At 42.3% G+C, this 12,441-nt stretch overlaps 1 protein-coding gene across 2 annotated transcripts in view; it reads left to right on the top strand.

Annotated features, from left to right (window-relative positions):
- Positions 1-4,106: 4,106 nt before the first annotated feature.
- LOC124721085 (cAMP-specific 3',5'-cyclic phosphodiesterase) overlaps positions 4,107-12,441 on the top strand; it is an 836,067-nt gene continuing 827,732 nt past the window's right edge. For both annotated transcript variants that reach the window (XM_047245894.1, XM_047245893.1), the window contains exon 1: positions 4,107-4,266. In XM_047245894.1, coding sequence (XP_047101850.1) covers positions 4,220-4,266 — 47 coding nt within the window. In that variant the 5' untranslated portion in view covers positions 4,107-4,219. The remainder of the gene's footprint in view (positions 4,267-12,441) is intronic.

The raw sequence follows: 12,441 nt of genomic DNA, 5'->3' as shown, positions 1-12,441 counted from the left end.
CATTGTGATCTGTAAAACAAGCTCATACTGTTTGCTGCGACTGTTGTTGATAATCACGTGGCCTGAGAACTGTGTTAATACTATTCTTGAACGCAGTACCCATCGACGGACCCGAAAGATTTACTTACTAACTAGTATTAAAATTCGACAGTATCCGAGTAAAGAACTGTACGGAGTATTGCCTGATCGGACGATGAATAAATGGCATACATTACGCTGAAGCATTATGAAGGTGCTGAGAACGTGATTACTGCTTTCAGCTTTTATGACTTTGAATCCTGCAAAGTTACTCCATATTACTGAAATGTTAGATTCTGGTGCGTTAGATTTCTGGATGGTTGCTTGGGGACTTAATTATGACCGTGAACATGCTTTTTGTTCTTTGTCACGTAGAGAACGGTGCGGCTAGCGAAGGTGCTGCGGTGAAGTGTGGAAACACTCAAGGTCGATTGTGACTCAGCCCTTGTAAGTCATGCTTTACACGCAAATTGTTTGACGTGGGGCGGTAGACAGCATGTCGTGTCTTTCTCGCCACATTAATCGAGAATGTACCTCCACACCTTTCCGAAGTGTATATGCCGCACTTCGATGACATAAGTGAAATTCACTAGAGCACGAAACAGAACGTGTGACCGGTTGGTTACTACAGTCAGGAGCAGAAGTTTCCATTGTTAAGATAGTTTAAAAGTTCCTAATTCCTTAACGGAAGGCAAGATGCAGTTGTTGAACAAACGAAACAGAACTTAAGAATTGACACACTTAAAAAGTAACAATTCCTGAAAGACTATTGCGTAGAAGAATGATACTCTAAATGTGCTGCTTCTAAATGTATGAAAGACGTTCGCCGTTATATCGCTGTTTCGTTCTATAATAATGCAGTTCTCTAAAGAAAGTTTAGCTAATTTTCTCACGAGAGTTTTAAAACAACTCTTCCTAAATAAATTATTGTAAATAGAGTTGTAAATTGTCTTGAGCAATGTATTTACGCTGCCTGCCGACGTGAGTGAATCTTGAGGAAACTATTTCGCACTCGTATTTCCCTGTTCTATATTCATTTTTAATAGAAATAAGTGCAATACAAATTCTGCCGGCCGGTGTGGCCGAGCGGTTCTAGGCGCTTCAGTCTGGAACCGCGTTACCACTACGGTCGCAGGTTCGAATCCTGCCTCGGGCATGGATGTGTGTGATGTCCTTAGGTTAGTTAGGTTTAAGTAGTTCTAAGTTCTAGGGGACTGATGACCTCAGCTGTTAAGTCCCATAGTGCTCAGAGCCATTCGAACAATTTTTTGAAATACAAATTCTAAATCATAGGAGGAAGTTGGAGCAGAACCAATTAACTGTCTTTGGAATGCGTAACGTCTGTAGAAAAACGAAGTACGAAGGTTATCTAAAAAATACACACACATAGTGATTAGTATTAGACATTAACGTATAAATGACGCGTCTCGGACAAAAGAAATTATTTCAGCTAAGCGTAGTCTCCAACTTCTGATCCGGAAAATACAGAACTCGATAGTTACGTATGTGAAAATTCTGATCTTGCACAGTCATCTAGCTGGAAGCAGTACTCAACAGTCGTAAAGGCATCAGATTTTCATATCCGCGTGTCAGTCGAATGAGCTTATCTTCGATAGTACTCTAAAGACGAAAGCGGTTACTTTTCTACTGTCTGTGGTTCGGTAGTGTAGTGACAAATTAGTAATCCACAGTATGGAGTTTGATCTATAATTAACCCTAAATTGCACATACGAGACGACTTCCAACATTAGCAGCAGCTTAAGTATGCCTGTAGTGCCATTGGAGTTCTACTTATATTTCGACACAGAATAGTGTGTGTCTTATTCGTAACACAGGAGGCGTGTTGTTTCGTAGCTCTGAAAAAGTGAAACAGGCGCCGCCTCTTGTAAGATAGTAGTTAGTGAATCACTGTCTCGTTCAAACCAATTTCCCAGTTGTTGATTGCCGTACATAAATTTCAACATTTCGTGGGACTGTAAAGTTTTCAAGAACACCAAGTTAATGGTGAAGGCGTAGCTGAGTTTATGCTTGTAATTTGTGTCAGTATAATTTAATGTACGCCAGAAAGCCACGGACATGAAAGTCAAGAAATACACGAATGACTGCTTGTGAATATATTAGTGAAAAAAAAAAAGTTGAGGACTTATGTTGGTGCTAATGGTGGTAATTTGTTGCCGTAACGGGTGTGCCTTACATTTTGAAGTTTCTTGTGATTTGTTAACACCATCTGGGACACTGATGTAATTTCGTTTACACTAAGTGCTACTTCCACCGTTTCGTTAATATAAAAAGCCCCTAATTTGTCTCGAGGAGGAGGCTTGGATCAAGCAAGGAGAATATTTCTCGACCAGGCAAGGAGCACAGCGTAAATGTCAGTGTTTTTTTTTTAAATACTGCACAACAATGTGAGCTAGATTTGCGGGATCTTTTTGTTTGTACAACAATTTACAGTAGTTGCGCTATGTTTCGTTCAAACGGATATACTGTAAAGCAGTGCCGTCAAGAAGTAATTTATCCGAAGTTGAAGACTTAACAGAACTTCGTTCCTTTGTTTCCAGCAGTTAACAACTAGCTGGATGGGTTCAAGTGTGAGAGTACTTTTTTCTGGAGATGATCCACGTAAGGGATTTCCAAAAATTGTAAGCTCATATGAAACTATAGGACAGTTTTATAGTATGATTCTGGACGATCAAAATAAAGACGGACGAAACAGCTGACGCCAAATTACTGTTCCGTTTAGAAACGTATTGAGAATGTCCTTGTTAACATGTGCCTCTTACGAAAGAACAGTTGTATATTAACCGCAAAAATATAGAAGGTTTTATCAGTAATCGTGACCTCCGACACTATGAAAGCAGTCATTCACCGAAGGAGGATATTTTCCCAAGGATTAGCATACTACTTCTACACATACACCCTCGTTGAAAAACAGGTGTATACTCCAACCAGAAGAAACAGAATATTGTCGACAAACTTAATCCAAATTTCCGTTTAGTCATCACTTTGGAACTTAATTTTAAATGTGACAATGGAGCAGAAAAGAATCTGACATTTTGAAGAGATGGAACTTTTGCCTGTGACATTTTTTCCGTGCGGTGAGGAAATGTCGCCCCCCTTTGGCAGAAAATGTCAGTCTCTACAAGCATGAAAGAGAGCTACACGGCGAAGTTTATAAATACCAACAGCTAATTTCGGTTGATAAGATTTTCTGCGTATGCTCCGAAAGAAGTTCCATTATTTCATTATTGTACAGAAGATAAACCTGCGGCAGAGTGTCCGTGTAGGAACAATGATCATTCATTGCTGTCGTATGCTAACAAACCGCTTTAGGATTTCTTAGCATAAGTTTAACATCAGCTACGCTTAAAATACAACAGTCGTGGTAAAGATGTTTTAAACCATTTCTTCTCTCTGAAGGCTGTAAGGATCCGTCGCTAGCACTAACCAAAGAGTAATCGCTGCAGTATAATACGGATCTCGTAACTGTTTACGCCCGGATTCAAATCTCAACCCTGTCACTGCCATCTACGTTTCCTGTTCTGATTTCCTGGACTTGTTCTCGAACAATCCCTTAGCAAATTCCTGACACGATCTGTGTCACAGCTATTTTATTCTAAGCCCGCAATGGCATTTTTGTCTACATTACGCACACAATTGACACGGTTGTTAAGTGGTAAGCTAGTGCTGACTGAGATCCCAGTTCGATTCTCCGTGGTCATATCGAACTACTATTGGGAGGGGGGGGGGGGGGAGGAATGTCCATGAGTGTGGTCCATTCAGCCTCGTGAGGCTAAATTAGAAATTCTGGAGTGCTTCCGTAGATAAGCAGTGAAACTGACTTTCAAATCGCCGAATTATGTCTTGGTTCTCCAATGATTTCGTTCAGTACTCGAACTACCTCCGAAGAAATTACAGGCTGTGCTCCAGTATTAAACTCCAACAAAACCGATTTCCATAAAAAAAAAATACTGAAGCTGAATTCATTAAACTTGCTTGAACGTGTATTTTACCTTTAATCTGAGACAGAGAGAATGTGCAGTAACACAGTGCTTCTCGGTGTTTCAGCTTTGACGTGGAAAATGGCGCTAGCCCGGGTCGCAGTCCGCTGGATGGCGCAGCATCGCCGTCAGCCGGGCTGGTACTGCAGAACTTGCCACAGCGTAGAGAGTCCTTCCTCTATCGCTCTGATTCCGACTTCGAGATGTCACCCAAGTCCATGTCCAGGAACTCATCCATCGCCAGCGAAAGGTAAGTCGCTTCTTCCTTCCTCTGTCTGCCGTCTATTTTCTGTATCACTAATCTGAATGTTGGATACTCGTGTGTGTGTGTGTGTGTGTGTGTGTGTGTGTGTGTGTGTGTGTGTGTGTGTGTGTGTGTGTGTGTGTGTAGAAATTTAGATTTTAAGAGTACACTGAAATACCTTTAGGTACCTCCCAAACATCCTTTTTAAATCAGTTAATGGTGAGCATATTTCCAGTGCCGTGTTTCCATGAGTATGCAGTTTCACAATGGTTGATCTGAAAGAGCGTCGTGGCTGTGTAAAGTCTGAAACAAAACTTGGGAGAACCGCTGCACAAACGCGCCGGATGTTGAAGCAAGCTGGTGGTGACAACTTTTTAAACGAGCGGCAGGACCGGTACAAGCGTTCCAAAAATGAGCAAAAATAAGCAGTTGATTACGAACGTTCGTTCAGGAAAACATTCAATAAGTGAGGAATATAATTCTGCAAGATCGTATACAGACCATGCGAGACCTCTGCAACACCTCCGGAGTAAGCAGTGGAACATGTGAAAGTATTGTTTAAGGAGGAATGTACATAAGGAGGATTGCGGCGAAGTTTGTGCCGGGATTGCTTAAAGATAATCAAAGGCAACATCGGCTGGAAGTCTACAGGGAACTTTAACAACTGCGTCAAAACGCCCCTAACGTTCTTTCAAATGATGTCACTGGCGACGAAGTTTGAGTTGATAGCTATTACCCTAAAAATAATCAGCAATTGTCGCACTGGAAGAGCCCATCGCTTCGGCCAAGAAAGCTTCACAAGTCAAGAGCAACATTAAATCGTTATTGAACTGCTTATATTGATAGGATCGTTCATAACTAGTATATTCCCCCTGCTCAGACGACCACTAAAAAGTTCTGTCACGGTATTGTAAGACGATTGAGGGAGGTAATGAGGAGTAAATGTATGCAGAAGAGGCGTAGGTATCATTGGGTATTCCACCATGACAATTCACGACCGTTACATCGGACAAGAATTTTTGACTAAGAACAAGAAGGTAGTTGTTTCACTCCCGTCGTGCTCACCGGATTTAGCTTCGTGTGACTTCCTCCTCCTCCCAAAGATGCAAATGAAGTTTGACTAACGAAGATTGATACATTGATGGAGATTTAAGTGTAATCGCAGAGGGTACTAAACACTCTAACAAAGACACGATCAGGATGCATTTCTAATGTGACTGAAACGTTGGACTTAGTCCCTCCGTTCCTATGGGGACTACTTTGATGGTAATGGTATACAATAAGGTCTGGGTAAGATGAAATAACTTTTATTAATATATTCCTGGTACCTTCAGATGTCTCCTCGTAAATTTCGCTCTTGTGTAGTGAAACAACACACTTTGCATACCGTGATGCCGATGTTTGGTGGCCGCATCCACCTTTAGCGACGTGACAGCCCATGGGAAACGTCCGAGGGCACTGTTACTGGTCCAGTATGAGGTAGCTACATTTCGGTATGTTTAACTGTTAGTGGTGGTGCTCGAGGACTTGTTAGACGAAGTGTCTAATGGATTCGTGGGGCGTTCCCGGTGTATGAAGTGCGCGTTATTGTCCAGATGACGGAGTTCACATCGAAAAGACTAATCTAGTGGGCTGGAAAGCCCTCACTTGGGAAACAGTCGTAGGGTAAAACATCAGTACTTGAATATGTCCGTGTTGACTTTGAAACGACACAACTTTTGTGTACAAATGTTACAGAAGCATAGGTTAAGCGAAGGATGGTGGCATGAAAGAACGAATCATGTGTGGAGCAGAGACATTCTTTCTGTAATGGGCAGCTTGAAGCGGTATACTACATCTGACAAAGAGCCATTTAATGAGCTCATTTGGAAAGGACAAATTCAGATGTCTGTGTTTACTCGAGATCCCAGTTCATCTGTATTAAAGTACAACTACTCACAGGGGTCCAGTTTGGGCCGTAATTATTGTATGGCAGCGAAACTTGGTAGATATTCTAATGCACTACCGACATCGTCAGCGTGGGTGCGATCTGTAATATTATGAGCACTGAATATATTCTCAGCTGCGATAATTGCTAAAATCATGTATTTATATAGATGGCCCGTTACGGAAAATCTCTGTTGCTATCTTCAGAGCTATGTTTACGTCATTACACAGTCTCCTCCATCAGTACAGTAAGTGCTGCTATACAACGTATGTCCATGTCGGTACGTCAGTTTTAAAATAGCAGCTATGTACACACACATTATTGCGCCGATTACAATTGTTCAAATTCATCACCACTTTACTTTTGTAAGCACTTTAGACTAACTGTCATTTTAAAACTGACATGCCGACTTCTAGAGTAGTTCACGATACCAACATGGGCATACGCTGTATAGCACTACTTACTGTACTGATGTAAACATACTGTAGATCCGAAGGTGGCAATAAAGATTTGTCGTAACCAATCAGCTGTATGAATAAATGACTTTAGCGATCTTGGTAGTTACGAATTTATTCAGTGTTCATATCCTAAAGCGTTAATGCGGGATCAATTTACGCTGGAAAAAATTAGTTCCGATTTTCGCCATCAAGTGCAAATCTGGCGCTGTGAACACAAGGAAGACGTATATAAATATTTCCATATGTAATGGATTAGGAACGGGACTTGGGCAGAAAAGGTCAAACGAGTCATGTTATTAATGGCCTTTTATACAACTTGCTCTGTATTAACACTGGAAATACTTCAGCCGTAAAACGACGTGATGGACAGCGTCAGATTTGCTCCTGGTGGCCATAATTGAAGTTTGTGTTGGGGAGGACACTTGGCTTAGGTATTTCGTGCAGCGATATTGACCATCGTACAGCAGTGGTGTAATGGTTAGCATTTCTGGATAGCAAGTAGGAAGACCCGGGTTCGAGTCCCGGCCGCAGCACAAATTTTAATTCATTTCGTCTGCTTCGATCATTCGCCCAATAGTTTCGCTGGCATACGATAATTACATGCCACATTGGATCCCCGTGAGGAACTGCATTTTAATTATAACCACCCGGTGCGATGCACGAATAAGCACACTGGACAAAAAAAATGAGTCACCCTCAGGAGACATCATGCTAATACCTTGCAACACACTCTCTCGCCTTCATTCAAGTATGCCATATCCAGCTGAAGCCGCTTATTGACGATTAGATCCTGTAGAACTACCAGTTTGAGAGGATGTTGAATGATACGTTTCTCCTGCTGTTCCAAATAATCCAACATTTTCTGTGGTATTAAGATCGGCCAAAATTCCAGGCCAGTCGAGGGGCAATAGGGTACCTACGTGCGCGTCAAACTTACAACGTATGAGTGTAGCCATGTGAAAATGGTGGTTGTCATCTTGCAAGCGGGGAGCGTTGACAGGATGCTCATCGTGAAGACACAGAAGAAAGTCCAACACTAGGTCGCCGATAATGTAGAAATAAACATCTTCCAGTTAGCTAGTGTCCAGTTTGGTCCCCTAAAGGCCGCTATGAACAATGGCCTTTTGCGAGGCACCCGACAACAGGTGTCAGTCTGAAGCATTGCCCTTCGCAATGTTTGTTCGGAAACTGCTTGAGACAGACCTGCGTTTACTGATAAAAGCTGTTTCTCTCGGATTTGAAAGTAATTGTAGTTGACTGGGTGTGACACTCGTCTCCACTTACTGTCAGTTCCCACACAATGTTGCATGGCTGCTAGTGGTACACCATTCTTAGCAGACATGTTGGATACTTTAATAAATGCAAATAAATAGGCAGTTTCATTCACACTAGGGTCATGAGGAATGTCCGAACACGTCTTCACGTCGATTCGTCTTACATGATATAATGTTGTGATTGTGAAAAAAGCCTCAATCGCGTTTATTTATTGTTAATGTTCTTAGCTTTTAGACATCGGGCATGTGGGCGTCAAGTTACTGCGGAATCTAAATGGTGTCCCATGAATGTTGCGACAAACTTAGAGGGGTTGTAGAGTGTGTCTTGAGCAACGCTACAGAGCGTCGAAGTTATAGGCACCGGCGCCTTCCTCGAGGTTACTACTTCGGCAGCTAACTCGGCCTTATGTATACGCTTGCGGACTGTATGCGGAACGTCTTTCAATGTTGTTTGTTATTCGGTGACAGCGAATGATTGACACAATCGCCAGTGAAGAAGGTGGCGCTAGCTTCCCCATAGACAGGCCTCTGCCATGTCGCCATAGTCGACTACGTTTTCGGACAAAGGTTTCCATCTGCAGTTTATTTTTTCCTGTATACGGAGAAGCATTGGAGTTTTTAGAGGGTTCCAGGAGAAAAACTCGCAAACCATCATATGGTGCACAGCGGAAGTACCCTGTACCACTACCAGTCATCCCATTTCTTGCTCCACTTGGAAAAGGAGCGAGGGAAACCGACTGTTTTTCTGCTTCCGTACGAGCCCTGGCTTTTCCGTGCCTGATACCGAGTGATATGAGTGACACGGAGAGCAGAAGTCTACTCCTTGAAGCACACCTCGCTGCTGCCTTAAATTTTGTCAACAGATCGAAAGCGCTAACAACATTAAGCAAATGCGAATAAGATAGTTTTACGATCAAGACGTGGCAAACTCTGTAGTTCCATAAACATTGTCTGAAATTGTTTAATTTTTTCCTGTGCTTTTTATTGATGAAAAATTTTGAGATTTCGTTACAACCAGTAAATATGTCATCGACATTTTTTTTTTACCGGAAACACATTCTTGAAAATTATTGTTTAACAAGCTCCTACATGTAAAAACTTGACACTCTCTCTCCCATTTTAAATATTAGTCACCTGGCTTCTGATGCCGTCTCTGACTCTTTATTTGTCCTCCTTGAAGTTATTTCGTATCAGAAATGCACAGAAAGGCAAATAGTATTGGTAATTCTGAACATAAAATTGTTTAAGAAAAGTGGATCTACGAACAAATCACATAATGTACAGTTAGATAACCAGTCGTCGGCCACGAAAACTGACAGCGGCCGGGAGAGCAGTGTGCTGCCTATACGTCTCTTCATATCGGCATACGGTGACGCATAGGGGCTGAGGAGGACACGGTGATCGGTCGGCACCTTTGGGCTTTAAAGGTCTGTTCGGACGGAGACAACTAATGATTTTCTGACTTGGGGTATATAATTGTTCAATAAGATATCTAAAAACATGTTCTGTGGCGACCAGTTCGCTGCAGTGACAATGCCTGCTGGTGCCCGAATTACAGTATAGGCAGAGGTCTTCTCCACACCCGTTGGTACCTGCATCTAATTCTCCAGCACATCTAGTCTTTCTCAGCCTCACCAGCCAGCCCCTCCAAGTAATGTATCGAAATATACACGTTCGTCCTGTTGCTTTGCGGATACGTTACGTCATTCCGTATGTAAATGTATTTCTGCAATGTGATTCTTCGCCCATACAAAAAGGCCTAGCCGCCCCATAAACACACACACACACACACACACACACACACACACACACACACACACAAGGTGAAGAAAAATTCGCGCACTCTGACTTCGCAGGGCGATTCGCGATTCCTTACACACAGGCGGTTTAAAAATATGTCACAAAATTTCGTCCTGCGCATGTTTTGAACAATAAATTTACACTAAAGATTGGCAGGCTGGCAACACTGTAATCACATGTATCGAAACTACCTCTGTCAGCATATAAGAGTAGTGTTGTGCAGTTGGTGCAGTGGATAGCGATTTGGGGATCGAGGATTCGATTCTGGGTTGAGACTTATCTGTTAATATTTGCTAAACATTTTCTGCGTGGCACAGTATCTGGTGTCTTAATTTTCATACAGCGATTACAGTGAATCTTCTACAAAACATTTGCAGTTACGTACTACAAACACAGAAATGTAAGGACAATCGTTTTCCATTGGTCAGCTTTTAAAGAAGCGTTTTGCACGTCGTGGGCGTGAACTGTTTTGCACCACTGCATCTACTAGATTCCAAACCTGTTTTATGTGTACCCTCCCCAAATGGTCCCGTCGAAATTATTTGCAAAGCACGTTGCTAGTCCTACTGGTAACGTAAGGCCCTAACGAAATGCAGTGGACCTGAACGTGGTAAGAATCGATGGGGCCATTGGGAGAGGAGTACACACAAAACAGGTTTGGAAACTAGTAGATGCAGTGATGTGAAGCAGTTCGTGTCCACGACGTGCAAAAGGTTTCTTTAAAAGCTGACCAATGAAAAACGATTGTGCTTCCATTTCTGTGTTCGTAGCGCGTAACTGCAAATGTTTTGTAGAAGACCCACTGTAATCGGTGTACGACAGTTCAGGCGCTAGATACCGTTCCACGCAGACTATATTTAGGAGCTACGTACAGAGAAGCCTCAATCCAGACTCGAACCCTCGACCTCTTGCTTGCTGACCCGATGCGCTACCCACTGCACCAACTGCACAGCACTACCCGTATATGCTGACACAAGTAGTAACCATATATGTGATTACAGTGTTGCCAGACGCCCAATCTTCAACGTCCATTTACTTCCCGAAACATGCGTAGGACGAAATTTTGTGAGAGACATTTTTATATTGCTTGTGTGTGAGAAATCGCGCTGCAAAGTCTGAGTGAGCGAATTTTTCTTCACCCTGTATAGTTACAGGTTGTTTCGAAATTTATGTTACACACTTCTAGAGGTTGTAGAGGGGGCTTGGTATATCAAGTCTTGCATAGGAACCCATGTCCGAAACCGTCAGCCAACGACGCTACATAGCGTCAAAGCTATTGGCGCCTGTGCCTGTAAATGTGTGTATGTATACAGGATGATTCCGTGATGGTGTTACAGACTTTTAAGGATAATGGACACGGTTAACTGTGTCAATTTGACGGAAGGGTTGCTGCTTTGGAAACGAACGAGTCTAAAATTACGATCATTCTGGTATCTCTGACAGTGGAATACACATACTGGTACTGTTCTTGCTAAGATTGTGGGGTAGGCAACTTTCAGAGATGGTAGTATGGACCAAAACAAGGAAGAAATTACCAGTAAACATGAGCTGCCCCCCGTCGGAGGTTAGAGTCCTCCCTTAGGCATGGGTGTGTGTATGTTGTCCTTAGTGTAAGTTAGTTGAAGTGTGTAAAGCCTGGGGATCGATGACCTCAGTAATTTGGTCCAACAGGAAGTTGCCATAGATTTCCAAAAAATGGGCTCTAAAATGCATAACTGAGGAGCGCATGATCATCTTCGCTAGTGTGAAACACATCTCTTCAACTGAACAAGAGCTGATAGCTCTTAAGGTATCCATTTTAGAACCCATGTTTACATTTTTTTTCTTGTTTTGATCCATACTACCACCACTGAAAGTTGCCTATCCTACAATTAGCAACAACAGCAACGGTACACGTATTCCACTGTCAGAGGTATAAGAACGGGTTTCGCTTATAACTTTGGACTCGTTTGTTTCTGGTACAAGGAACCTTCACCTCAAATTTATCGTTCTCCAACGTCTTTGAAAGTCTTTAACATAATCACGGAACTACCTGCATATTTACAGACGCCAGCGCCTGTAACTTTGACGCTCTGTAGCGTCGTTAGATGACGTTTCCGATCACAGGTTATTATTTAAAACTCGATGTACGAAGTCCCCTCTACAACCTGTAGAAGTCCTGAATTGTGAAAAAACATACATGTAACGTCGGGAGCCAGGAGTTGCGCCGGCCTAACTTAACACTCGTGGTCTGGAGAGTTGACACACAATACTCTGTTAATGTAAATATCACTGAAGGAAAAACTCAATCAGCCGTACTTTTTGAGCAAATGATAGATTTAACCGAAATTAAGTTCTGGCCTGATCCCATCGTCAGACGGTAGCGAGGATTTCCCGTATACATTTAACATTTTTGATTTTTGTTTGCTGTACAGCTGTACTGCTGTTCTTGATGTTCATTTTAATTTATTTTGGAATCACTTTTTCTGATTGTCACATTCTTTGTAGAATACAATGGCTAGGATTGCTTTCGTTAAATCATTCTTTAAAAAGAGCGACTGGTTGCAGGTTTTGTCTTCAGTGACCAGTGCTAAAACAGCCTCGCCGTTGTCAATCCGTCATGGATACCATAATGTCGTTAGCTCGCCAGGTAAAGAAATCCGTGCTTAATTTCATGAAGTGCGAATTTCAGTAAACTAAGTCAATTCCAGCTACTGAGCGAGATGGCGCAGTGGTTAGCATA

This window comes from Schistocerca piceifrons, chromosome X (assembly GCF_021461385.2).
Source record: "Schistocerca piceifrons isolate TAMUIC-IGC-003096 chromosome X, iqSchPice1.1, whole genome shotgun sequence".
NCBI classification, from domain to species: Eukaryota; Metazoa; Arthropoda; class Insecta; order Orthoptera; family Acrididae; genus Schistocerca; species Schistocerca piceifrons.
Note: the sequence above shows the minus strand (reverse complement) of the source record. Positions and strands in the feature narration are given on the sequence as shown.